The sequence below is a fragment of the Ambystoma mexicanum genome, chromosome 7p (assembly GCF_040938575.1).
Source record: "Ambystoma mexicanum isolate Mex_15411 chromosome 7p, UKY_AmexF1_1, whole genome shotgun sequence".
NCBI classification, from domain to species: Eukaryota; Metazoa; Chordata; class Amphibia; order Caudata; family Ambystomatidae; genus Ambystoma; species Ambystoma mexicanum.
The window spans coordinates 449,864,045-449,888,746 of record NC_090939.1 but is presented as its reverse complement, the minus strand read 5'-3'; the positions used below and the strand labels follow the sequence as shown (position 1 = coordinate 449,888,746).

At 48.7% G+C, this 24,702-nt stretch overlaps 1 protein-coding gene across 6 annotated transcripts in view; it reads left to right on the top strand.

Moving 5' to 3' along the window:
- DCAF6 (DDB1 and CUL4 associated factor 6) overlaps positions 1-24,702 on the top strand; it is a 2,172,363-nt gene that overhangs the window by 2,121,290 nt on the left and 26,371 nt on the right. For all 6 annotated transcript variants that reach the window (XM_069636466.1, XM_069636467.1, XM_069636464.1 and 3 more), the window contains one exon: positions 1,315-1,420. In XM_069636466.1, coding sequence (XP_069492567.1) covers positions 1,315-1,420 — 106 coding nt within the window. The remainder of the gene's footprint in view (positions 1-1,314; positions 1,421-24,702) is intronic.

Sequence of the window (24,702 nt, the reverse complement as noted above, 5' to 3'; positions counted from 1 at the left end):
AAAGCTTACAAGATGGGGATATTTGGTACGAGAGTCCAGGAGGTCCTCTAAGTTATTAGATGCATCTAAGGATGTCACAGGTTCAAGAAAGAAGAACGGGGCACTAAGAATCCCAGAAATTTGAGTGACTGTTTTCTGCCAAGGAGTGGAAGAGGGGTGGACTGAGGACCACGGTCCAAGGAGGTTTGATAAAGGACTCTGAGTGTTACTTATTCATTCTGACCCTGACCTTCACTTGGTGTGATGAAAATACACCAGACTGTGATCTTTTACCTGGCCTTTGGTTTTCTAGTGATCCCCCAACATGACATGCAATCAACACACATAGGTGTTTGGTTGAAGCGAAGGCCATGCTAAATGCTTATATTATGTCTGCACACCTAAAGTTCCGGTCTGAATGCTGTCTGCAGCTGTCCTGCCTTTTCCTGTTAACTACATTAAGATAGTTTTCCTGCACCATATTTCCACCATCCTCAATATCAATGTAGGAGTTGAGGTTGGTCATAGGTGTGCATACATGTTTGTTAATAAATGCCAGCTCAATGTTGCCTTACTACCTACAATATACAGATCACAATAGTAAGTTTAAATAATTGCCTGGTTCTGTGTTTATTTCTGTGATATATTGTCATTATTGTGATACATATTTTACGGGGGTTTTGGTATTTGCCCATTCACTCCAGCAGGAGACACAATCCCGTTTTCTTAAAATGTCCACGTGCTTGGGCAGTATGCCCCAGAGGAAATGCAACACATCAGTTCTGTACAGGTCAGCACCATAGACATTCCCATTTACCATCACCTGGGGGCTATACTTGCTTATGTTTTATCTCAAATGTAATCCTAAACATGCTTATTAGATTTGAATTGGGCATTTGTCAGTATCATAAATTCAATGTTTTAAATTTGCAAATAATTCATAATTCCAGTCAGTTACATAAATACCTTTTCTGTCTGTTGTCATAGTGTTTCAAAGTGACATTGTTCATGAAAAGTTTTCATTGGCAAGTGTGAATTGTTCTGTTGGTAAAAACAGGTTTTGAATAGAAAATTCAATTCCCGTCTGTGCCTGTTCACTTGTTCTGTGAAATTGAAAAATAATACTATTCGCACACGAAATATATCAATCTTAAAGTTTGGGATTTTGGAACCCTTAATTTAATTTGTTCAGAAAAATCATATTTTCCACATTTGTATAATAATGTTTTTACGTGTCCCTTTTGTATAGTCCTTGAAAAAACCTTTCACTAGAGTAAACCTTGTTTTAAATCTGATAGTTTCACTCCTCCAAGTTATATTTTTTCTGTTTAACAGATTATTACTCGTAACGAGTTGATGCTTGAAGAGACCCGGAATACTATCACTGTACCTGCTTCTTTCATGTTGCGAATGCTGGCATCGCTGAACCATATAAGAGCAGGTAAAAGTCTTAAACCAGAGTGGTCTGCACCATTTTCTGTAACTGAAAGAGTTTGCCACCTAGTCACTTTGTTTTTCACATGTATGAATATTACTGTCGTCTGAAGCAAGGCTTTCTGGAATTATATTTCCATACATAAGTAGAGTTGCTAGCTAGCACCAATGTCAACAGCTTCACCTTTGTAGAGTCCTACATATTCAGCCAGTGCTTTGCATCAAGAGGAATTTGTTTCATGGCCCTCACATATACATAGTATTTTTTCCAGAAATGTTATGCATTTTCAGAAATAAACACAATATGCATTTTCAAACCGACTTCCATGCCAGCAATTTGTGAAATTAGAAAGATCATAGCATAAGGATATGTTATACTCCCCATCACTCCTCCATTATCTAAGAAATCCTTTGTTTCCTCAGTTCAACCCTTGTCCCCCTCCATTTGGTCTCTTGTACATCCCGCACCCCACTTACCATATCCAACATTACAATATAAGGTAATTAGAATATTCCTCACAGGCACCCCAGTGTTTCCCAGTTTTGTGCATGCATTCTCTTCTAGTTTATACTGTCTTCTCCGTGTGCATGACTTTGTCCATACCCGATGTCCAAGTCTGATAAGAAGGAAGGTTTTGGTTATACTAGTTGGCAGCAATGTCATTCTGGGTCAAGACCGTTGCCAAAACTTGGAAAAGGCTTAGCACGCATGGAGGCTTCTACTTCCAGCTTAATTTATTTGTAAATTTCTTTATTGGCATGTTGTCATGTATACATATGCATTTCGGCTTTTAATTTGGGGGAGAAAAGGAAGAAAGTGAAGAGAAAAGAGAAAAGATACAGAAACAACATTAAACAACAAAAACGTTCTCCATGTGCTAGCCGTACATGTCGGTGTGAGCCATCTCAGCTTCGGAAGACAATGCTGGGGGGAGGGGAGGCAAGAGCAGGCTTCGTGTGACCCTCCAAGGTATGAATGTTCAGATAGGGTCATAGTCAGCGAGTTGTTGTTGCGGGTCCGCGAGGCGTTCATGGGGGCTTATCATCTGAAGGGTGGAACATGGTACAGGTTAGTTCCTTCCATGCATCCAGAGCCCCGCTCATGCAGTCTGTGGATCTGGCTACGCTGTCCTCCCAGGCTTTGGTTTCCGCACCCACCCATCGTTCCAGCTCTCTGTACCATGTGCTATACTGTGGGCCGGCCGGCCAGCCACTTCCAGGCCATTGCTATAGTTCTTTTAGCTAGCATGCACGCCATGTCCATGAGTTTCATTGTATGCTTAGATTTGGCAAGCCTAGGATAAATTCCCAGTAAGCATGTGCTGGGTGACCATTTGTATCTTGTCGCACCCGCCCTTGTGCAGGCGTGTTCTACCCTTGTCCAAAGGTTCTGTACCTTTGTACAGGCCCACAGCATGTGGAGCAGGTCTGCATCCTCGCTGCAACACCATGGGCAACTGGGTGACGTTTGCTTGTTGTACTTTGCTATTCTGTGTGGGGTTAGGTACGTGCGGTACAATACGTTCAGTTGTATAAAGCGAAACCTGGAGTTCTTTGACACCTCCTTAGGGTAGATGAGCGCCCTGTCCCATTCCTTATCAGTCAGCTCGATTCCCAAGTCCTCCTCCTACCTGGACCGTAGTGTGTCACTTTTAGGGTTTGGGGTATCATTCAGTTGGCCGTTGATTTGGGACACTGGTCTGCCGCCTTCCCCCAGATTGTACAAGAGCATGACGAGGGGGTCTGTCTCAGTTCGCCCACTTAGTCCGAGCCTTCTCTCTGATCCTGTGGTACCACAAGAACTGGCCGCCTGGCATGCCTTCCTCGTCGCATAGTGCATCAAACTCCCGGAAGTTGCCCCCTGTGTATAAGTCTCCCCAGGTGTATACCCCAAATCCCTCCCACAGTCTGATGTTGCTCAGGTCTGCACTGGATGCGCATAGGTCTGCCAGCAGTGGGACCTCCGGTGAGTATGGGTGTTTCATTCGCAAGAGTGCTCTAGCCCTATGCCATATTTTCGTGCCCAGTTCAACAAGTAGTGGTGCCCTATGTAGGAGCTGTTGGGGGGCCCAGATTAGCTCCTTCAATTGTATAGGAGAGATAAGTTGCCTGAGCAATGGCGTTTCCGACGTGGTGTCATCCGCCAGCCATTTGGTTACGTGGCTGAGTTGTGCCGCTAGGTAATATTTTTGCATGTGTGGCAGCTGTATCCCTCCCTGCCTGTGTGGTAAAACTAGCGTGGTGAACGCAATTCTGTGCCTTTTTTTGCCCCACAAGAAGTCCCGCAGCAGTGTGTCTAGCAGGCGGAAGAAGGCGGTGTTGATGTAGTATTGTACGTTCTGGAACCCATATAGAATTCTGTGGAGGACAATCATTTTAATGATTGATGCCCACCCCAGCACAGATAAGGGAAGCCTGGACCAGAATTCAATCGATCTGCGCAGGGCGGGGAGCGCTGCCTTGGTGTTGCTCTCGTGCATTAATGTGGGTGTGTACAGGATGTTTACCCCCAGGTAACGGAAGGATTCAGTTTGCTATTGTATACCCACTGATGGGAGGCATGCAGCAGTCTGTCCCGTGAGGTGCGCCAGAGGGAACAGGCATGATGTTTGTTTGCTAAATTGTATCCCAGAAACTTTGGAGTAGTTATCCTCTAATATGGTTGGCACGTTTAGGTGCGGGTCCCTAATGTACAGGAGCACATCGTCTGCGTATAGTGAAATTATATGGTCCTGTCCCCCCAGCCTTATACCTGCATCAAAGAATTGTTTTCTGAAAAAGATTGCGATGGTTCCAGTCCCAGGATGTAAAGCATGGGCGACAGTGGGCAACCCTGCCTAGTCCCCCTTTCTATGTCCCATGCCTTAGAGGCATGTTTCCCGGTCTTCAGCCGGGCGCGTGGCCTTGTGTATAGCACTCTCACCCACCTAATGAACCCGTGACCAAATCCAAACCCTTCAAGGACCATAAACAGCAATTCCCAATAAATGGAATTAAAAGCCTTAATGGCATCCAGTGACAGCAGTGCATATGAGCCTGTTTCCTGGTTGGTCAGATCTATTATGTGTTGGAGCCTGCGTAGGTTGAGGGAGGTGTTTCGGCCCGGTATAAAGCCACTTCGGTCAGTGTGTACTATTTGGCCTATGGTTCTCGACAATCTAGTGGCCAGGATCATGGTGAGGATTTTGACATTGTAATTTAACATTGCGAGGGGGCGATAGGAGCCACATTCCTCAGCGGGTTTGTTGGCTTTTAGTATCGGCACCACTAGTGCCTCTATCATGCTTTCAGGGAGGACTCCGAGTTCAAATGCTTCATGGAAGACCTTGTGCAGCATGGGCGCCAGAGTCGATTCATAGGCCTTATAAAATTCTGAGGGGAGCCCATCGCTGCCAGGCGTTTTGCCTGTAGCTAGAAATTTGATCGCTTCCGTTATGTCTTCTATGTCTATGTCTGCGTCCAATGCTTCCGCATGTGCCATGTGCAGGCGACAGCTTGGGCAGCCCTATTTCTTCGAGCGTGTCTATGATCTCCTCGCGGGGATTTGGGTTTTGTGGGAGTATAGCTTGGTGTAGAAACATTTGAAGACGTTGTTAATGCCACATTGTGTTTGGTGCAGCGTGCCTTCTTCGTCAACTAGTGTTGTGGTTAGGTGTCTGGGGTGCTCTTTCCTGCAAAGCCAGGCTAACATGCGGCCTGGTTTGTCTGCTTCCACATGTGCCCTGGCAGTTCTGGTGGTATAATCGAATTTGGATAGTCTGCCCTAGGCCTCCCCACATTCCTCTCTTAACTGTTTGAGGGCATCCTCCCCTCCAGTTCCGTCCGTGGGGATGGCTTCTAGCCTCTCAATTTCCTTTTCCCACCAGGCTTCCAGGTCTAACCTCAGGTGTCGTCTAATCCCGCCCGCTTTTGCTATAATCTCTCCCCGTATTGCTACCTTCAGTGCATCCCACACTGTGCCCACCTTGTCTACACTTCCCATGTTCAGCTCTATGTAGGATTCAATGGTGTCCCGTAGTTCCTCCCTAAAGGCCTGATCTCCCAGAGTTTCTGTTGGCATTCTCCACATGGGTATAGGGGGCCTGGGTCCCATATTGTTCCACTCGGCCAGGAGGGGTGCGTGATCGGAGATGGTTCTCCCCAGGTATTGGGCTTTTTGTACTTGGAATGCGTGTTCCTTTCCAATGAGAATGTAGTCGAGTCTGGTGGGAAGGCCGTGTGGGGACGAGAAGTAAGAGGATCCCCTCTCCCCGGGATGGAGTTCGCGCCAGGAGTCCACCAGCTCCAGCCTTTCCAGCATAGCGCCAAATACTGATGTGGCTGCCGTCGGGCCACCTGTGGGGGGCATGGATCTGTCTAGATTCGGGTTGTGCACGCAGTTAGTCTCCTCCCCAAATAAAGACACAGTTCCTGTGTTGTGCTATCTTAGCGTACATTGAGTTCAGGTGGGCAGGGATGTTGGTATTGGAAGAGTTCACAATGCATACCTCTGTCTGTTCGATGTGGCCCCTCAGTACCACAAACTGGCCACCCGTGTCTTTCTCCATCTGGAGCAGTCTGAAGGGAAGTTGGGGATTAATCCACATGAATACCCTTCTCGCATATCTGGAGTAGGTGGCTCCAAACCCCTGTCCACCCCAGTGATCTTTCAGCTTCACTTCTGTCTCCTTCATGCAGTGGGTCTCTTGTAGTAGGGGTATTCCAAACCTCTTCCTCCGGAGGTACGACCTGATTCTATTTCTGCGAAGGTAGGAGCCCAAGCCGCGCACGTTCCAGGTTAAGACATTGATTCCTGCCTACATGTCATTTCAGAGAAGAGTTCCCAAAGTCTCTCTTGCTTCACATCGCGGGTCTTAGTAGCTTCTCTCGCGGAGCTCCGGTGCTGTGCCTTCCCTTTTTGCCATCTGCTCCCGCCCGGCCCCTCCACCAGTCCTCCCGAGGTGTCTGTATTCATGTTTGGAGACTTTTCAACTGTGTTAACTTTCACTCCAACGAATAAAAAAACTGAACCAGTCAACAATGAACTGCCTCCAGCAGTTGCTACCAACTTGCAACGCTCAGAGGTTCCCACGTCGTCTGGAACTTTCCGGTTCGTCGGGCGCGGGTGGTGTGCCGGCATTCTGCCAACACAGGTTTCGTAGTGGTGGGTGGTATCAGGCCTCATGTGTGGTTCCTGGAGCCCCATCCGGGACTTGTAGTAGCTGCACTGCCATTAATTACTTGCATCTTCAATGTTATCTGCTTCTGTTTTGCGGCCCTATCAGTGCATGGGTGGTTAAGGTCCATCGTTCAGCTTTGTGTTGTCTTGCGACAAGGAGTCCTGGTTTAGGCCCTTTTTCCGTTTGCGTCTCCCAGCTTCTGTTTGGGTCATTGGTTCCGTTTCGTCAGCCAGGTTATTGTGCTCCAGCCACAAATTTGCTGCAGCGGGAGTCTCTAGGAATGACGCTTTTCCATTGTAGATGACCTTCAAGCGCGAAGGGTAGAGCAACATGTACTTGAGGTTGAGCTTTCGCAGCTTTGCTTTTATTAGCACAAAGGAGTTTCTGGCCTGTTGCACCGCAGGAGTGTAGTCGGGATACATCACTATCTTTGAGTTGTTCCGTGTGATCTCCCCACCTTCCCTAGAGTATCTTAGGATCGTCTCCCTATCCCGGAAATTTAAGATTTTAGCAATTATTGGGCGCAGATATTATCCTGGCGGGGGGGTTTCTGCAGAGATCTGTGTGCTCGTTCGACGGAAAATCCCTGTCATGATCTCTGCTTCCAAAAGGTCAGGGTTTTCCCAACTCCCTTGGAAGCAGATCCATAACCCAGGTTCCGAGTGCCAACCAGTCCCAATTGGGACCTTTTGGACCCAGTCCTTGCGCCAGTGGCACCAGGCTCATAAATATGCCCAGTCCCAGCGCTGGAAGCGCCGGGCTCATAATGCTTGGGTGGACTTACCTGCAGCAGACCATGCTGCTTACTTGCCTGCCAGTTGAGCCTCTGATCCTCTTCTGTTTGGAACTACTTTTCCTGTTGGGTGGGGCAGGAGCCACTCCCTAGATTCAGAACACTGGAACTCTTCTGGAAAGCAGGAACTCTTTTCTTACCTAGGCGTGGCTGTGGAAGGAGACATCTAAGCACTACAGGAGGCTATTTAAACCACACCCGATGGATGAATCTTGCTTTGCGTTATTCTGCATCCTCTGCAGCAGAACGCTCATCGTGTCTTCTGCATCTGATCCTGGGCCTAAGGAAAAAGGCTTACCATCCTCAATCCAGTCTTCAGCAACACCTATAAAGACAAGAAAGAACAGGTTAGCATTACGGTCTTCAGTGACAGCTCTTCACTTACCTGGTCCATCGGCTGTCACCAACGCCTCGCGCTGCATTCCGGCATCTGAAAGACAAAGGCTTACCTACTCTTCGTGCGCTCCGGAGGTCTTCACACTGCATTCCGGCATCTGAAAGACAAAAGCTTACCAACTCTTCGCACGCTCCGGAGGCCTTCGGCGCTGCATCCCGCATCTGAAAGACAAAACAAGGTGCGTTTAAAGACATTGGGGAACTTTAATACTCACGTGCCATTACTCCTTTCCACATCTAACCCAGTGGGTATTCCGGCACCCTGCAGCCGCTCCGAACTTGTACCTGCAAAATAAAAAGACAGTTAGAGCGCATCGTGAAGCAGGCAACAAGCGCTTACTTACGTGCTTCCAGGCGCTTCTATTCATCACACGGGCTCCATCTTCAACTCACTTCAGCCCGTCATCCGCCATCGCCGGAACCCTGCAAAACAAGAAACATCATTACTAAAGACTTTAAAGACATTAGAATTACTCGAAACTTACCGTTCGTGCAGTAAACGACGGACAGCAGTCCTCTGAAGTCAAGAGGCCTGCTCCCCTTATCCAGTGAAGAAACTGGTTACAGCACCCTGCCCCGAGGCAGATGGAGAGCACAGCGTTCACTTACCTAAGGTGAGAGCGTTAACCTTTGGGGTTCTACAGGAGAAGAGAAAGGGAAGAAGAGAGAGACATTCAATAACCCAGTTCCTTAATCCCATATTTTCTATCTGCAGACATCTTACCCTTCGAGTCAGACATACAGTGCACAGAGGTCCAGCCCAAAGAGCCAGCCGTGTGTTACACATCACCTTTGAAGATACGGTATATGCCCAGTCAAGACCGGCGCCTCTACGGGAATCAGGTGAGCGTTACATCCCTGAGTGAATTTCCCGGCCCCAATTTCCTGCAGAAGTAGGGTCTCCACAAAGTCAGTTGGGTTCGACCCCTCCATGTCTTCCGGTACCCCTAGTATGCAAATGTTTCTGCGACGGGCGTGCCCTTCCGCATCCTCCGAGCGTGCTTCCAGTTGGGCTATTCTCATTTCAAGCCTCTGGACCTTTGCTTGTAGCTCCGAGGTGTTTTCCACATTGCTTTGTAGGCTTGTCTCAGCTGTGGTCACCCTTTTTGTCAGTTTACGGGCGTCTTGGCGCATCAGGTGTGAGTCGGACTTGACCTCTTCTATTTTCTCCTCAATGAATGACCTGAGCGCCGCTATGGCTTGGAGGACTTGTGTGTCTTGGGGCGCCTCATTGGGGGGAGGCGCCTCATCCCCTGCAGCAGCTCCGTTCTGGGGCAGTTTGGGCCTCATAGTTGCAAATGAGTCCATGATGGTTGTCTTGTTTTTGTTTTTAGGGGGGGGACATCTTCTAGTGCAGCCTGGCACGTTATCGTGTTGGTGGCATCCCGAGAGGGCTCCCAGTAGCCCAACTGGTCTGCCTGCGCAGTGGCGGTTCTCGCTGGGGGTCTCGCCCCGTTCCCCGCTAGTTCAAGCGTCTATGCGTAACGCAGCGGTGCTCCGGCAGCAGTGGTGCCCCAGCAGCTGCCTCCTAAGCCCTGCCTGCTGCCGGAGTCCAGCTCTCCAGCAATGGTTCACCCAGTGCGTCCTTGCCCCGTTTATGTGTCCTGATCAGTGTCCAAGTATGCGCAGTGGGCTTGACAGGCTCTCCCGCCGCCCCAGTGCTCTAGACCCCAGCACTCGTTTCCCAGCCCCGTATGGCGTGGCGGGAGGAAGTCACTGGCAGCCCTGCTTGCTTGTCCACGGGAGCCTATCGCCGTCCTATTCGGCCCCCTCCGTAGAGGCTCGTGTCCAGATTCAGGGTCTGATCTTTCGGTGCGCCTATCCCGGCAGTCTCAGCGTGCTCCCAGTGCTGCGTACCCCATCCCGGGGCCTCCGGATGACGGAGTCTTCCGCGTGGGGGCGGCGTAAGACCCCGCCTCTGAGCATCGACCCAGATTGGGTCCGCCCGTGCTCCCAGTGGGGCCTTCGCTACTCCTCACAGTTCCCTCCTCCGCCTCCCCCAGCTCTCCGCCACCCAGCCATGTTTGCCTCTTCGTCTGGGGTGTGGGCGTCGACCGTCATTGATGTGACGGTGCTCACCTCCCGATGTCTGCTGTAGTAGTAGTAGCAATTCCCCCGCAGCGGGTCTCGACCGCAGTGCGGGTCCCGCAGGGCAGCCTTCCTTGTTCCGAGCAGCCTCCTATTGCTTTTCGGTTCCGCTACCTGCGGTCTCAGGCGCTCTCGTTCGCCTGCGGGATCCCCAATGCTGCAGTTCTGCCCGCACTGGAACCCGGTGGCAGTTGGCCCGGCAGGGTCTTACAGTGCCCGGGAGGTGTCCGCTCTCACTACGCCTTCTCAGGGTCTTTCAGCGTTGGCTCGCCCCTCCCCCTTCGCTCTGTGTGTCGCTGTTCTTATCTTAGGCCACCATCTTGCAGGCCAGGGGGTCGGTGTTTCGTGGCTCTGTGTAGCGCGTAGCCTTCGCTGATTTTCACCCAGTCCTTCGCCGCGCCGTGGAGAAGCGCTTCAACTGTTCTGGTGGGAATTATACATTCTGGGATTGCATGCAGCTGCAATTTTTGAAGGATCCCTGTAGTCATCGGACGGAGCTCGCCAGGACCTGCCTTCCCTCCATGAGCCCAGGCCACGCCCCTCCTACTTCCAGCTAAATACTCATCATGGCTTGTTTGGGAGGCCTCAAGGGCTCCATAGCACCCTATACAGAGTATGCCTGATCTCTGACACAAAATACTTTGAATCCTGGGACACTGCCAGAACATGTGGGTAATATTTGTATGAGTGCCTATACATCACAATATGAAGGGTCTCTACATCTGATGTTGTACAATTTATCTTGAGAAAATAGATTTTATATAGCACTTTACTTCATACTAAACTCGACCGTGTACATATTGTCACTTCTTGTGGACACATCAAGGCATCCTTCCATTCATTCATGGTCTGCTCACACACCTCATTGTCCCTCTACTGTTCATGTACATAGTTTAATAAGGTCCTTTACTGCTTGTGAAGTCCTTCACTAATTCTTCTTCTTGTCGGATATTGGAAAGATTCCTTTAATGGTGCTATGGAGAGAGTATATGGTCTATCAATTCCATGATTGCCTGCATTGTTGTTTTCCTGACTGGTTAGTGCAGGTCTCTGTGATGGCGAAGAGGAGTATGATGGCACAACTGTATTCATCACTCACACAGCACACAATAACTGGAGGTAGAAAGTATACTGAATACAGAAGCAAGAATGACACTAGAACTTGTTTTTTCTTAAATCTTGCTGTACCCACATTTCTTGAGAATATATGAGAGTATGCACTGAGATGCTAATGAAAAACATATTAGAAAAACTCCTTCTATAATTCCCAAACTACCAGTTGGCAACTACCTACCAAGATATGTGCAGGATTGGTTTAGAGACCTGCAATTCCTTCAATAAAGGGAGACAATGCAGAGGCAGTTCCTTTGATATTACTGTAATCCTCTACTCTTTTCGTGGTTGACCTAAAATACCTTGTCCTAGTGAACCTATGTGAGTTACCTCCCTGTTGCCTCCCCATTTACCCCAACCCACATGTGCCACATTTATGCCTTATGATGAAAATGACAATAAACCTTGTCTGCTAAAAGGATAAATGGCACTTTTCCATCCTTTGAGAAATACTGTATTTGTATTAGTATTTATTGTGTTTATATAGCGCTTTAATCCAAAACGCTTTACATTTTAACAATTGGATACATATAACATTATAACAGTAGAAGCAATTTACAATTATGAATCAAATCAACAAAACAGTAAGTAGAGCAACTAAACTGTGAGGGAAGGGGGAAGGGTGATGAAGGGACGGAGGAGGGAAACAGAAGGGGTATAAGGGCGAGAATGGGGGAGAGTTGGGGGAAGGTAGAGGATCATAGGGAAGATTCGAGGGAAGGAGAGGAAGGGAAGGTTTCATGGCGGGGAATGGAGAAGGAGAGATTTCAGGGAAGTGCGGAAGGAGGAGAAGGTAGGTATAGAGCGGATTGAGAGAGGTAAGGAGTTCCAGTGCAGGGGGGATAGGAGCTGAAAGGAGCAGAAATGGGAGGGGGCACACGACGAAGGAAGAACAGTGAGAAGGAAGTGGTCAGCTGAACGAAGGGAGCGGCGAGGAGTGTAGAAAGAGAGGAGAGAGGAGCGATAAGGGGGAGCAAGGTCATGGAGAGATTTAAAGACTAGACAGAGGAAGTGAAATTTAAGTTGGGAGTGAAAGGGAAGCCAGCCAAGGGAGGAAAGCGAAGTAGAAATGGAGTCTCGGGAGGCAAGGAGACAGAGGTTACGGACAGCAGAATGGTAGATGGATTTGAGGGGGCGAGGTGAGAAGCAGGTAGTCCAAAGAGTAAAGAGGAGCAGTAGAAGAGACGAGATAAGATAAGACAGGAGATTAAAAATTTAGTAGCATGGAAAGTGAGAGAGGTGCGGACTTTGCGAATATTAAAGAGGTGGTAGCGACAGGCGCGAGAGGTAAGAGAAATATGGTGGGAAAAGGAGAGGGAGGAGTCAAAGTGAATGCCTAGATTGCAAGCGTGGGCAGAGATAGGAAGATTAGAGGGGGAGAGTGAATGAAAGGTGGAGGAGAGGGAGAGGGAGGGGGAAGAGAATTGGAGGGGGAATAGAATTAAAGGGGGAAAAAATATGACTTCAGTCTTATCAGTATTGAGGGAAAGAAAGCAGGATGACATCCAGTTTTTAATGGCAGTAAGACAGGAAGAGAGTTTAAGGTGGAGATCGGAATAGAAGGAAGTGAGGGAAAGGAAGAGCTGGGTGTCATCTGCATAGAAATGGTGAGAAATACCAAATGAAGCAATAACAGGGTCAAGGAGAGAGGTGTAGAGTGATAATAGGAAAGGGCCAAGAACCGAACCTTGGGGTACGCCATATTCCAAAGGCAGAGTAGGCGAGGAACGGCCGCCCCAGGAGATAGCGAATGAGCGGATGGAGAGGTAAGAGGAGAGCCAGTTAAGAACAGAGCCTTTGAAACCAAAGGAAGAAAGAGTGTTGAGAAGAAGGGAGTGATCAACAGTGTCAAAAGCAGCAGAAAGGTCAAGAAGAATAAGGACAGAGGATTGCTTAGAGTATCGAGCGGAGAGAAGGGAGTTAAGGATGTAAGTGAGGGCCGTTTCAGGAGAGTGTTTAGGTCGGAGGCCAGATTGAGAGGGAAGTAGGAGAGAAAGATTGGTGACAAAGGTAGAGAGATGGGAATAGGCAAGGCGTTCAAGTAGTAGAGAGGAATGGGAGAAGAGAGATTGGACGGAAGTTAGAGGTACGAAGGGGATCAGCAGAAGGTTTCTTCAGAATCGGTATGATAGTGGCATGCTTGAATGCAGAGGGGAAGGTAGCTGAGGAAAGGCAGGTGTTGAAGAAGGAAGTTAAGTGGGGAATAAGAAGAGGGTAGATCTTAGGGATAAAAAGGGGGAGGGGAGAGGGTCAGTTGGAGCAGACGTGGGGTGGGCTTTGGACAGGAGAATGGACACATCAGAAGGGGTGACAGGCGAGAAGTCAGACATGCAGGTTGAGGGGGGAATAGGGAGGGGGAAGGGGAGGAGTAGGAAGAGCAGTTGATTTTTTGACAAAGAGAAAGAAATCTTGGAGGAGAAGTTTGCAAAGTCAGAAGGAGAAAGGCTGGAAAAGGCTGAAGGGTCAGGGGTAGGTGGGAAGAGAAGACGAGAGAGGGTTTGGAAAATACGGCGAGGGTGAGAAGCAGGCTTTGGTGATTCCGTTATTGAAGAAACCTTCTTGGGACTCATCAGTTTTTTCCAATTATCGTCCAATATCTTTACTTCTGTTCCTAATGAAGGTTATGGAATCAGTTGTTACCCACCAGTTAAGAACTTTTGTTGAGGGTCAGGACATTTTGGAACCCTGCCAGTTGGGCTTCCGTCCTTGGGTGGGAACGGAATTCGTCCTGGTTGCTGTATTGGATGATCTAGCTTTGATCAAGGACAGAGGCGGCATGGCAGGACTTATTTTATTGGACCTGTCTGTTGCCTTTGACACCATTGACTATGGGATTCTTGTTTCTAGGTTAGTGTGCAGGGATTGCAGGACCGGTTTTAGACTGGTTCTGTGCTTTTCTGACTTCGCGGGTGCAAATGGTGTCTCTTTCTCCTTACAAGTCGCTTCCTTTAGCTGTCACCTGCAGGCTTCCACGCAGCCCAGCCCTGTCCCCGCTCCTGCTTTTTAATGTGTACGTTCAGCCCTTGCCCACACTCGTTCAGTCTTTTGGTTTCCAGTTCATATCCTACGCAGATGACACCCAAATTCTGATTAGGATGGACCTGGACCGTGCAGGGACCGCTGCTCAATTGAGGTCATGCCTTGAGGCTGTTAGGAGTTGGATGGAGGCCAACTGGCTCAAGCTTAATGGCGAGAAGTCCGAGCACTTAATTATTGGCCTTGTTGGGTCCTCTGAAAATTGTACCTCAGATTCCTGGCCTCTGTCACTGGGCCCTTTGCTGACCCTGGTGGGTGTGCTCAAGTACCTAGGGATAAAAATATCTTCTTCCTTAAATATGGAGACCCAGATCAACATTGCTTGTTGTCTGGGTTTCCTTAAATTGAAGCAGCTCTGGAAAGTTCCTCCATTCATCCACGAGTACCTTTACGCGCAGGTGGTCGCAGCCTGCCTTAATGGCACTCTCGATTATTGTAATGCCATTTATCTGTCTAAACCGGCATACTTGATTCACCGTTTGCAGGTCTTACAAAATGCGGCTGTTCGCCTTGTTAAGGATATTCCTTTTGGCCATCAGCCCTCCAGTGGTTACCGGTTACAATGCGGATCCAGTTCAAGACCCTGTGTATTATTCACCGGGCCTTGAGCGAGAAGCGCTGTTGGGCTATCCAAGACAAACATCAAAGTTGCTGTCCGGGGCGTTTGCTCCAATCCAACGATGCAGGATTACTGAAGTTACCCAGTTACTGTAAAGAACGAGTGGGCGGCAGAGCATTTTCCATTGCTGGCCCAAAACTTTGGAACTCACTGCCAGCGGCGTTACGGTGCAATCATTACTTTGAGCTGTTTAAAAGTAGATTAAAAACCCACCTGTTTGCGTACCTTGATGTCTATTTCTCGGTATCTGTGCGGCGCCATGATGCCTTTGGTGACAGTGTGTGTTCTAAATGCCTGATTGATTGATGCTGTTTCCTTTCCCATTCAAATAATAGACCAAAGGGAATGGTCCATTTGTAACATATATCACAACGCTCGCACCAGGGGGCACACCACCGGACCCATCAGCCTTCGCTTCACCAAGGTGGCCTGGGGTAAATCCTGGAATATCTGGAGTTCCAAGCTGTTGTAATTGATCGACCCAGCCCTCCTGGCTGCCACCAGCACCTCCTCCTTCTGCCCATATTGATGCAGGGCCACCACTACATCCCTGGGTCTGGCGCTCGGCTCTTCTCTCACAGGCCCCAGTCTGTGAATGTGGTCCAGTTCTATCCCCGACTAATCTTCCACCTCCAGCAGGCCCACAAACGCATGCTGTGCCATCACCCATAGATCCTTTTCCACCACCACCTCAGCAAGGCCTTTTATCCTAATGTTGGATCTTCTCAAGCGATTGTTAGGCAGAAACCTGTGCAGTTCCCCCTGGGACCACTGCAAAAGATTTAAGACTACAGGTGTTTGGCAGTAAACCCACTTGGTAGCAGTCTGTACCACACAGATTCACTTGGTAGCTGTGGCTGAGCAGTCAGACTTCCCTCAAGAAGAGTTAGGCAGTATACAGAGCATTCACAATAGGTCAAAAGAACACAGTAGAACAAGCAAACACTGACCAGAGCTTGGTGTAAAAGAGATATAAGTATTTATTTAAAACCACATCTAATAAAACACTAATATTAAGCCGTTCAAAAACACGGTCACTAAAAGATATACACTCCCTTAAAAGAATATTAGACAAGGCTTAAGTAAAGCCCCACTTATTTTCAGACAGCGGTGATCGCTTAACGCAGATGGCACTCTAATAATTCGTTTGTAAAAGGGAGAGAAAAGCAAAATACAAATTGAAACAGATCCCAACACTTTCACAAGAACACAGCAAGAGAGGAAGGCAGAGTCAAACCGTGAAGTTAGAGTTCAGAAGGCCGGATCCACTTTAAGAGGATCAGAACGAAATGTGTCCAAGGTCACACGGTTGAAAAGTGCACAAAAGTCTCAAAGGTTCAGGAAGAGTTGGACCAAAAGAAAGGGACCAGTTAGATGGTCAAGGCGGCCAGCCCAGTCCAGAAGGTTAAGGGATTATTATTATTACCTTGTAGCAGTCTTTAGAAAGGGAGGCCTGGCGGACACGGTACCTTAAAGTGGTGAGAATACTCCAGCGGGGGCAGTTGCTCCTGGCAGCAGATGCAAGTAGGTGCTTCGTCCGGGGGAAGAGAGGATCTCGTCGGGGAGGAAGACATGAGTCCGTTGCACTGCCAGGGAAGAAACCAGCCGCAGAGTTCTCAGTTAAAAGGAGCGGTCCTTTAGATCGCAGTCCAGTGGTAAGTGGCTATCCGGTTGCCGGGGTGCTTGGCACCGGCAATTCGACCACAATTGCCCGTGGTGGGATGCGAGGAAAAGAAGGTAAACTGGTTGTGCCCACCAGTCAGGGGAAGAAGACTCTCCAGCAGGGAGATCTTCTCTTCTGTGGTCGGGAAATGGTGAGTCGTTTCCGCAGGGCTCCACCGGTGGGGTGGTCGTAGCAGGTCGGCTCAGCTTCTCCCTCGTCGGATTCTCAGGTCCTGTGGCGACTTCTGAAGTTCCAGTCCCCAAAGCCCTGCTTTTCTGCAGCACACCCCCATTCACTCAGCCTAGCTGTCAATCAAACATGCTAAGTGGTGAGCCTGCCGGCTCACCACTTGGGCCAATCACACAAGAGTGCGACTTGAGTTACCAAGGTAACTCAGTCCAGGGTGCCTAAACCCCCTCCCACACCCCCTGTGGTACCCAGACAGAGTGGCACCACTTTTGGAGGCTTCTGTGGAGCAGCACGCCAAAAAGTGGAACAAAGGGCTCGACTTGGGTTGGAGTCACAGAAGGGAACACAAACGCCATTTTAGAATCGAGTCCTGGCAAGAAATACCAACCGGCGAATTAATATTAAATAAATAAACCAGCAGTATGTTCGAGGCTATGAGAATTAAATAATTAAAGTTGGTAGCCTCGAACAATGGGAAAACCCCATAGGGATATATTCGCGGTCGAATATAAAAAGTAGTATCCACTGCCACCAGCCAAAATCGATCAGGGGGGACGGAGACGTGCCCCCTCCACTAACAGACCCCGGGGCAATCGAATTGCCCCGACCAGTACGTCCACAATATGATGGTTTGTACTGGTTTTTGTTCATAATTTGGGACTAGTAAAGCCAATGGTGACTTTACATGCCCTGGGAGACAGTAGTCAGTCCCAGGGTATGGAGTCTATGGTGGGGTGACACTATGACACCCCTGTGTCACTGCACGGAGAGTGCTGTGTAACATACATATTAAAAACACATGAGACCCTATGGAGTAAAATCCCATAAAACACATTAACAGTCAAAGGAACACCATAAATCATGTCCAAGAGTAGGAGAAAAAGAGTCTCACTCTTGGCAGGAGAAAAAAACAAACTCCAGAAATCCAGCAAAGCTGCTGGGGGACTCACTAGGTTAGGAAATTCAGCCTAAACGGAGAATTCTCCCTAACAGCGATTCTCTAGGTCTTCGCTCTGAAGCTCAAGGTTCTGTGTGGCCCTTGCCAGCTGATCTACAAGCTCGTTGATCTTCCTGCTGTCCTCTGTGATCTCCTGCATGGTGGCCTTTGCTGCATCGATCCCCTCCTCCAATTTCGTTATATCCCCCATCACTTTCTACAACGACTGGGAGAGTTCTGCTTGCATCAAGCTCAGATGCGATTGAATGGTCTCTGGTATCTTGTCCCCAAAGTCCTGAAAGCACTGGCAGAGGGCCTCCTGGTTAACCACCTGCTCTTTCGTGGACCCCGCCATATCTCCAAGCTCCTCTTCTGCCAAGAGCCCCTGGTGCCCCCCAGTTGGAGTATCTCTGTCCTTACGCCAGAGTCTTTGCAAGTTGCCCTCCTCAAATTTTTCCGCCAAGTTGGGGGCTGCTTGCAATTCCTTTCCTTTGTTCTTGGACATTTATGAGGCAAGGTCTACTGGAGGGAAGCCCAGTCCCCTCCTCCTCTCCTAGGTGCCTTATTGCTCTCATTGGGCCTCCGTTGGCAACTGTTCCAGGGACGTAGAGACCTCCTTGCACCACCACCTCTTTGTGCACCTGCCCTTTGCCGGTTGCTGAAATATGATGCTCCCCTCTGCCCCAGCACATGTGGGCCAACCGTTATCCGCCTCTTTGGGCCACTCTCCCCCCCCCACGGGCATCACTCCTCCTGGTCCCCGGCACTGTGGTCAAGCCTCCCTGGGCCCGGGAGGGGGTGGGCTCTCTGGCCTCCTAATCTGCCCCTGCCGCTCTGCCAATTAACGATGGGAGGCTAGGGCCACCTCTGCTCCGGGTCTCAGGTGCTTGAGCTGCTTCCTGCGCACTGCCGACCTTGCCTTGCGCCAAGCTCAGGGTATATTGGGTGGGGATGCCTGCTTCCGGTGGTCCAACCAAAGTCGGCCTCTAGTGGGTCTCAACTGCCCTCATTGCAGCACTGCAGGCCTTCCCCGGGTCTTCCCTTCAGGGTACTGGGTGGGGGCCCACTGCACTCTCATGCTGCTCACCATGTGTATGCTTCGTTCCTGTGCGCTCTACCTGCACTGCTGCCTCTCCCTCCAGGGAACGGGGCCCTACTTTCCCGGTGTTGGTTGTTCCCGGGAGGAGCTGTGCCCCACGGGATTGCTGCTCCAATTGCTTCTGCATGCAGTCTCTCGCCCTGGGAGTTGGGCCACCAATGCCCCCAGCTCCCGCCTCCTACTAGGTACCACCGGTGACCGACCAGCAATGGCACCGCCCCCCTCACACCCTGCTCCTCACGCCGCCCAGCTCCCTGGCTTTCCAGCAGATCTCCTCATAGTCTGCATCTGCGGGCGTGTTTTTTTGCTCGGGCTGCACCGACCCCAGAGGCGGTATGCCAACACTCCAGTCTCTGTAGGAATACAGGATGCGGAACAGTTGCCACAAGTCACCCGTAGTCCAGGGCTTCTCTGCTTCACCCCTGCTGCTGTTGTACAGGTATCTCTGCCTTGGGAAGATGCAATTGCTCGATCTTCATTGTATTAGGCCCCAGGGGATGAGAGCACTACGGTCACGCAGCTCTGCCCTCGGTGGCCATCTTGGAATCTCTATTTTACATGTTTTAATTGTTTAGTCTGAGGGCAAGTTAGGAGTGATTCCCTCATTTATTACAGTAGGTAGGGCACTCCCTGATAGAGTAGGTTTAGTGAGGATTTATTTGCATATTTTTGTTCTAATAAAATGCTTCATGTTGAGAAACCTACAAGCAGTTGTCTGCCTCGCATTATTGTCCCCTCACATGAGGCTGGGCTGTTGGTAGGTTTTTGCTCCGTGTTAAATGGCTCCACTTGGTGAAAACTAGCTTACTTGTCTGGGTTTGTTTTCACCACATCCCCATTTTCACAAAATGGAGGTTGTCTTTGTATCGAGGACATGAGGGGTCAAATGACTATCCCTTGTCCCTTTTTGCCTGGTCACGCTCTGAAACACTTGTGTACGAGCGCGATATAAATAAAATATGATTTTCATTTTCATTTTGTCAGTGTGTGAGTGAGGAGGTTTCCATCTTTAGCCACTGGATGTTTGTATCACAGGACTACAGGTTGCAGTCAGCCTAAGAGCCTGGAATACTGTCAATGCACTGCCTTTGTGTGAGATCCCTTCCTGAGTGCACGGGTGTTATGAAGTGACTACTACTCTGCAGGAGTAAAGGGGTGAGTAGTGAATAAAACTCCTACTCACCTCCACACTACAACTAAATCAGCAGTGATCCTAATCCTATCAGTGAAATAGACACAGCCCAATGGGTATAACACCTTTGGGGTAACGTGGTCTGAGGGCAGGCTATACTCTTCGCGAGGGATGCAAGCTAAGACAAAAGCAGATCATACAACGATAATATTGCAGTACCAAAATAAATTAATGTCCAACCAAGGCAATATACAAATAGGAGACTTTAATTAAACTAAACATACAAACACACTAATCAAAAACTCTATTACCCAATCAATGAGAGGAGGCACAGAATATGCAATCCTTGTAATGAAAAGGTGCACTCTGGGTCTGAAGACAGGGGTACGGAGGCAATGATGTCAGCAACAAAGTCAAGTTTATTGAAGATGTCTTTTAAAAAAGATAGTGGAGTCCTACTTGTCACTAAGACCCTTTAAGGCAGGCTGGAGGACAGAACCACTTCAAATACCTCTTGGGCTTGTCGTGTGGCTCAAGAGCTTGAGCCAGGATTCTAGGTACTTTACATTGGGTCGAACTGACATCGAGATATTTCGAGTCAGATGTTCCCAATGGATCGCAGGCATCGAGGCAATCTAATTGACACTAGATGATCCAGCGATGCAGTGCAGCCATGTAGCGGTGATCGGCTGAATGACAGGCAAGCAATGGTTGCATCGGTATCTGGAATCTGTAGAGTCGGCTCGAAGAGATCCAACAATGTGATACGGTTCTTCAATGTTGATTGGCCTGGAAATGGCTGGTGCTCAGGCAGGAAATGGGTAGAGTCGACAGCAGATCAGTGACTGCCAAAAGCACCTCCACGTGCTTGCAGCAGCTCAAAAAGCATCTCAGAGCAGTCAAGCCAGCTCAGAAATGGATCAAAGTGGGCAGACTATGCTCAGAGCTGGTTCTTAACTTCTGACTGAGGACCATGTCCAGGGTCTTCACACAGGCAAGATCAACTCTTGTTCTGCACTTCCCGGTCGAGGAAGGTTTCAAGAGAGCACTTGCAGGGGCTGTCTCATCCAGTGAGCCGGTTTCTGCTTACCAGTGGTCTCAACTTTCAGTACGCATTGTCTTACCCGCAGGTCATCCCAAATGTTCCTCTGGGATGGTTGAGGGAAATGGCATGTGCCTTTCGTAGAAGTCTCCGATCTTCACCTCTGTACCACGAACCGACTTCCAGGAGACATCCTTCTGTAGTCCAAAGAATATCCAACAAAGGGGGTGGTTTCACCCCATTAAATAAGCTTTCAGCTATGGCAGATTAGCCCCATCTAACTTTATGTAAGGAGTCCAGTCCTGTTGCTGTTTCCGTTTTTTGCCTTCCCCGAGTGCTTTGGCTGCAGGACGTGGAAAGTGGGCACGGTAAGTGTAAGAGCTGCGGGAGAATACAAGATGGTGAGACCCTTCTGTGGACTGGTGTTACTCGCCCAACTACTCTAACTCTACCCTCTCTCTTGCCTGCACTGCATCAAAGGGTTCCTTAATTATGACCCTGGTGTGAGCTCTTCATTGTCCTGACAGGGCTTACCTTTGAAACACCAGTTCCCAGCTCACACTCTGGGCAAATTCCTTTCTTCTGGAGAAGATCAACTGGGGGTGTTTCTTGGGCTCGACCAAAAAGGTTGTTTTGGGTGAAACCCAGTCCTAGACACTGATGCACAAAACTCCCTGGCAGTGAGATGAGTCACTAACAACCAACCTGACATTAATAGGACACCAATTGGTTTTGGTCAGTATAGTTGTAGATTGCCAGAGACCACCATGTCAACACTAAACAGGCTCATTGAATCTGCCACCAGGCTCTGGAAGTGCACAATTACATAGCTCCGGACCAGTGTTGCCCTGTCTAAAGGCAGACCATGGCTAATAGAGCTTTAGGTTCCATCAGGCTGTTGTCAAGAATGCACATGCAACTTTGTCACTGCTATGTTGCCAATCTGCAAGGCCGCTGCTGAGTAGTGTCAGTAGATAGGCTAAAGAGATGTACATGCTTGCAATATACTTTTCAACATGGAGTAATATAAAACTTGCGTCTGGTTAATAGACCTCTTTTTCAGAAACAGAGTTAATTATATCATGTATTATTAAAAATCAAGAAAGGGGGGTCATGGCCAAGCCGAAAAGTATGCAGTTGCATTGCCCATAGGCTCTGATGGAAAAAGCCCTGCCGACCCCTATCCACCAGTCTAGCATAAATGATTTCCCCCCTCCCCAGAGATGGGGATAAGCAGCGGTACAGTTGTGCACCAGAATTGCAGCTGAAGAGCCCCACAGTGATCAGATTGTACTCCGTGAAGTGGGAAGTGCTCGGCGGCCTGGCGTCCAGTCTCGACAACACCAAAATGGCACCCATCATCCGTGAAGTTGCAGTGGATGCAGAAGGGAGCGGAGGGTGGTCACGTGCCACGGTTGTGCCCATGGCTTCAGCGTTTGAGCCCCTCTGAAGATACAGGAACCACGATTCTTGCAGTGTGTCACTGCTTGTGGCTGTCAACCATATGGACACACCACATGCACGGACAGCTGTGCTGTGGGCATGGCAGGGACGGAGAGCAGCGTCACTGGCTTGCCCCACGGATGGGAATATTGAACCACTCACTTCTTCCTCTGAATCAGAGAGGCCAAAGGCGATCAGAGGAGTGAGCACCTCCGAAAATCACCTTAGTATAACAAATCGGGAACAGAGCTGCACAGAGAACTGAAGTGTATTCTGAGGTACGCCAGTGCACTTGAAGCCACGGAGGAAGCCTTGTTAATATCTTCAGGTGGTCAGGTGAATGGCATGGCATGTGCAATGAGGCTCAGTCTCTGTGGGGTTCCTAGAATCTGTGCTTGTGTCCACAATTATAAAGCGCGCCAGGTAGGTGCTCTTATAAAATGTATCTAAAAGCTCCATTGGCCCACGTTTTTGTCCCTCAAATTTATTGAAGCTCATTCCAGCCTTACTGAGTTTTGAACACAAGCATAGCAGGAAATTCAGTATAATGGGTAGATGTCTAAAACTGCCACCAAATCGGGGGATATAAAAACTATGCTAACAGCACATGAAGTGAAGCCTAAGTAACCTCAGATGTTGACGGCACAGATTCACTACTGCCGGGCTGAGGGTGATGGCAATGACGTCACTGCCACCAAACATGATCACTTCTGTCTGCTGACTGAAATTAAGCAGGAAATTCACACTTCTGGTGATAAGCTGTCTACATCTATAGCTTACCTTAACAACCATGAACTTGCTTTAGAATCTACGCTGGATGACATGGTAACAATGGTATGCGAACAGGCTCATGATCAAGCTGAACTCTTGAATCAAATGTTCTGGCTTGAGGAACAGCTGGAGCTTGTGTGGATGAAACAAGAAGATATGGAAAATCGTTCCCAGAGAAATAACATTCAAGTGTGTGGAGTCCCTTGCCAGATAAAAGATCAAGACCTAGAAGAGTATATGCAGAGTATATTTTGTTCCCTTATCAGCCTTGCAGTCCGTTCTGATCTAGTCCTGTATAGGACACATAGTGTCTATTTGGCCTTCCACCAGAGACGTAACGCCAGATGTCTTGTCGAGGGTGCATATTTTTCAGCAGAAGGTGGAGGTTCTGCTGGCAGCTAGAAATAAAGGATCTATCGAATTTCGGGGAGCAACAGTCACCCTCTTTCAGGATCTTTCCACACGCACACTCACCAAGAGGCGCCAGCTCAACTTGGTGACAAATTGGTTAATAGAGTATAAGGTACGCGATGGATGGGGCTTCCCATGTAAACTGCTGTTTGAATACCAAAACAAGCATTATGCAATCACGACATAGAGTGAGGCAGCAGAGCTGTTGGAGGGACAACCACTGGCCCACAGGCGGGAGACCAATGGGACTCAGATAGTCCCTGAGAGTCAGGGGTGGAGGAGGACCCTCAATTCCCCAGGAAACTGAAAGGCAGACATGTGGATACAAGATTTTCAGTGAAAAACAAAGCTATGCCAAATCCTAGGGACAAATGTTGAAGGGTCCGACTGCTCCTAAACGTGACCTCAAGTCTCTTCTCTGTTGATTTCTGCTAAGGGGACCATGCACATAGTCGGTGCGGGGGCACTCTCTCCAGTGGCAGTTAAATATGTTCTTAGGGGAATGGTATTTGTTACAGCAAATGGTTGGGGCTGGAGGGCCTGCTGGGGCTGTCCCTGGTGATTGACTCCCGACGCATGTTGACATCACTGCCGGGTTGAGGGAGGCCCATCACTAAGGCAGGGAAAATGGGATTTTTCTTATGCTATCATTTATTTTGAGCAGTATTATTTTATTTAACTTGTTGAGTTTGCAAGCTTTAGTTTTACAATGGAGTCATACTAACGCAATGAGAAGCTATGTGTGCGCATTATGCAAGGTTACTGTTTGAGTTTGGAGAGAGAATGGTGCCTTTCACACCGGGTTATAAATGGCGACTCTTGACCTCCAAATGTTTACGCGCTCAGGGTCTTAATTCACTGATCACAGTAAAGCCATTTCTCCATAGGTTGGTGTCTCAAGGCGCAGGGATTATATTTCTTCAGAAAAACCCACTTACTCCCAAAAGATGAACCACGATTATGTAATAGAATGTATCCCAGTGCCTATTTTACAAGTAGTGGTTCTAAAAAACATGAAGTCGCCATTTCGATCTGCAAAGGGACCCCCATACGAGTCTTGGATATTCAGATGGATGGATGGATGGAGATGAAAGATATTTGTTGCTTATGGCATTACTAAAGAATTGTAAAGTTGCCCTGGCATCGATCTGTGCCCCAAACGAGGGGCATGGCAGAGTGCCTTTGTTTAATCTTTTTCAAAGGTCTTTGCGGAATTTATGGTTGGGGAGGTAATAATGGGTGGGGACTTTAATTGTGTAATAGACCCCTATATGGATAAATCCCTACTGCACATGGGCTTAGATAAGCGTAACTGCCAGGCATTGATTCAATTGCTTCGGGATCATTCTATGATTGAAGTATGGAGATTCTCCCAACGGGGGGAACGGGATTACACAT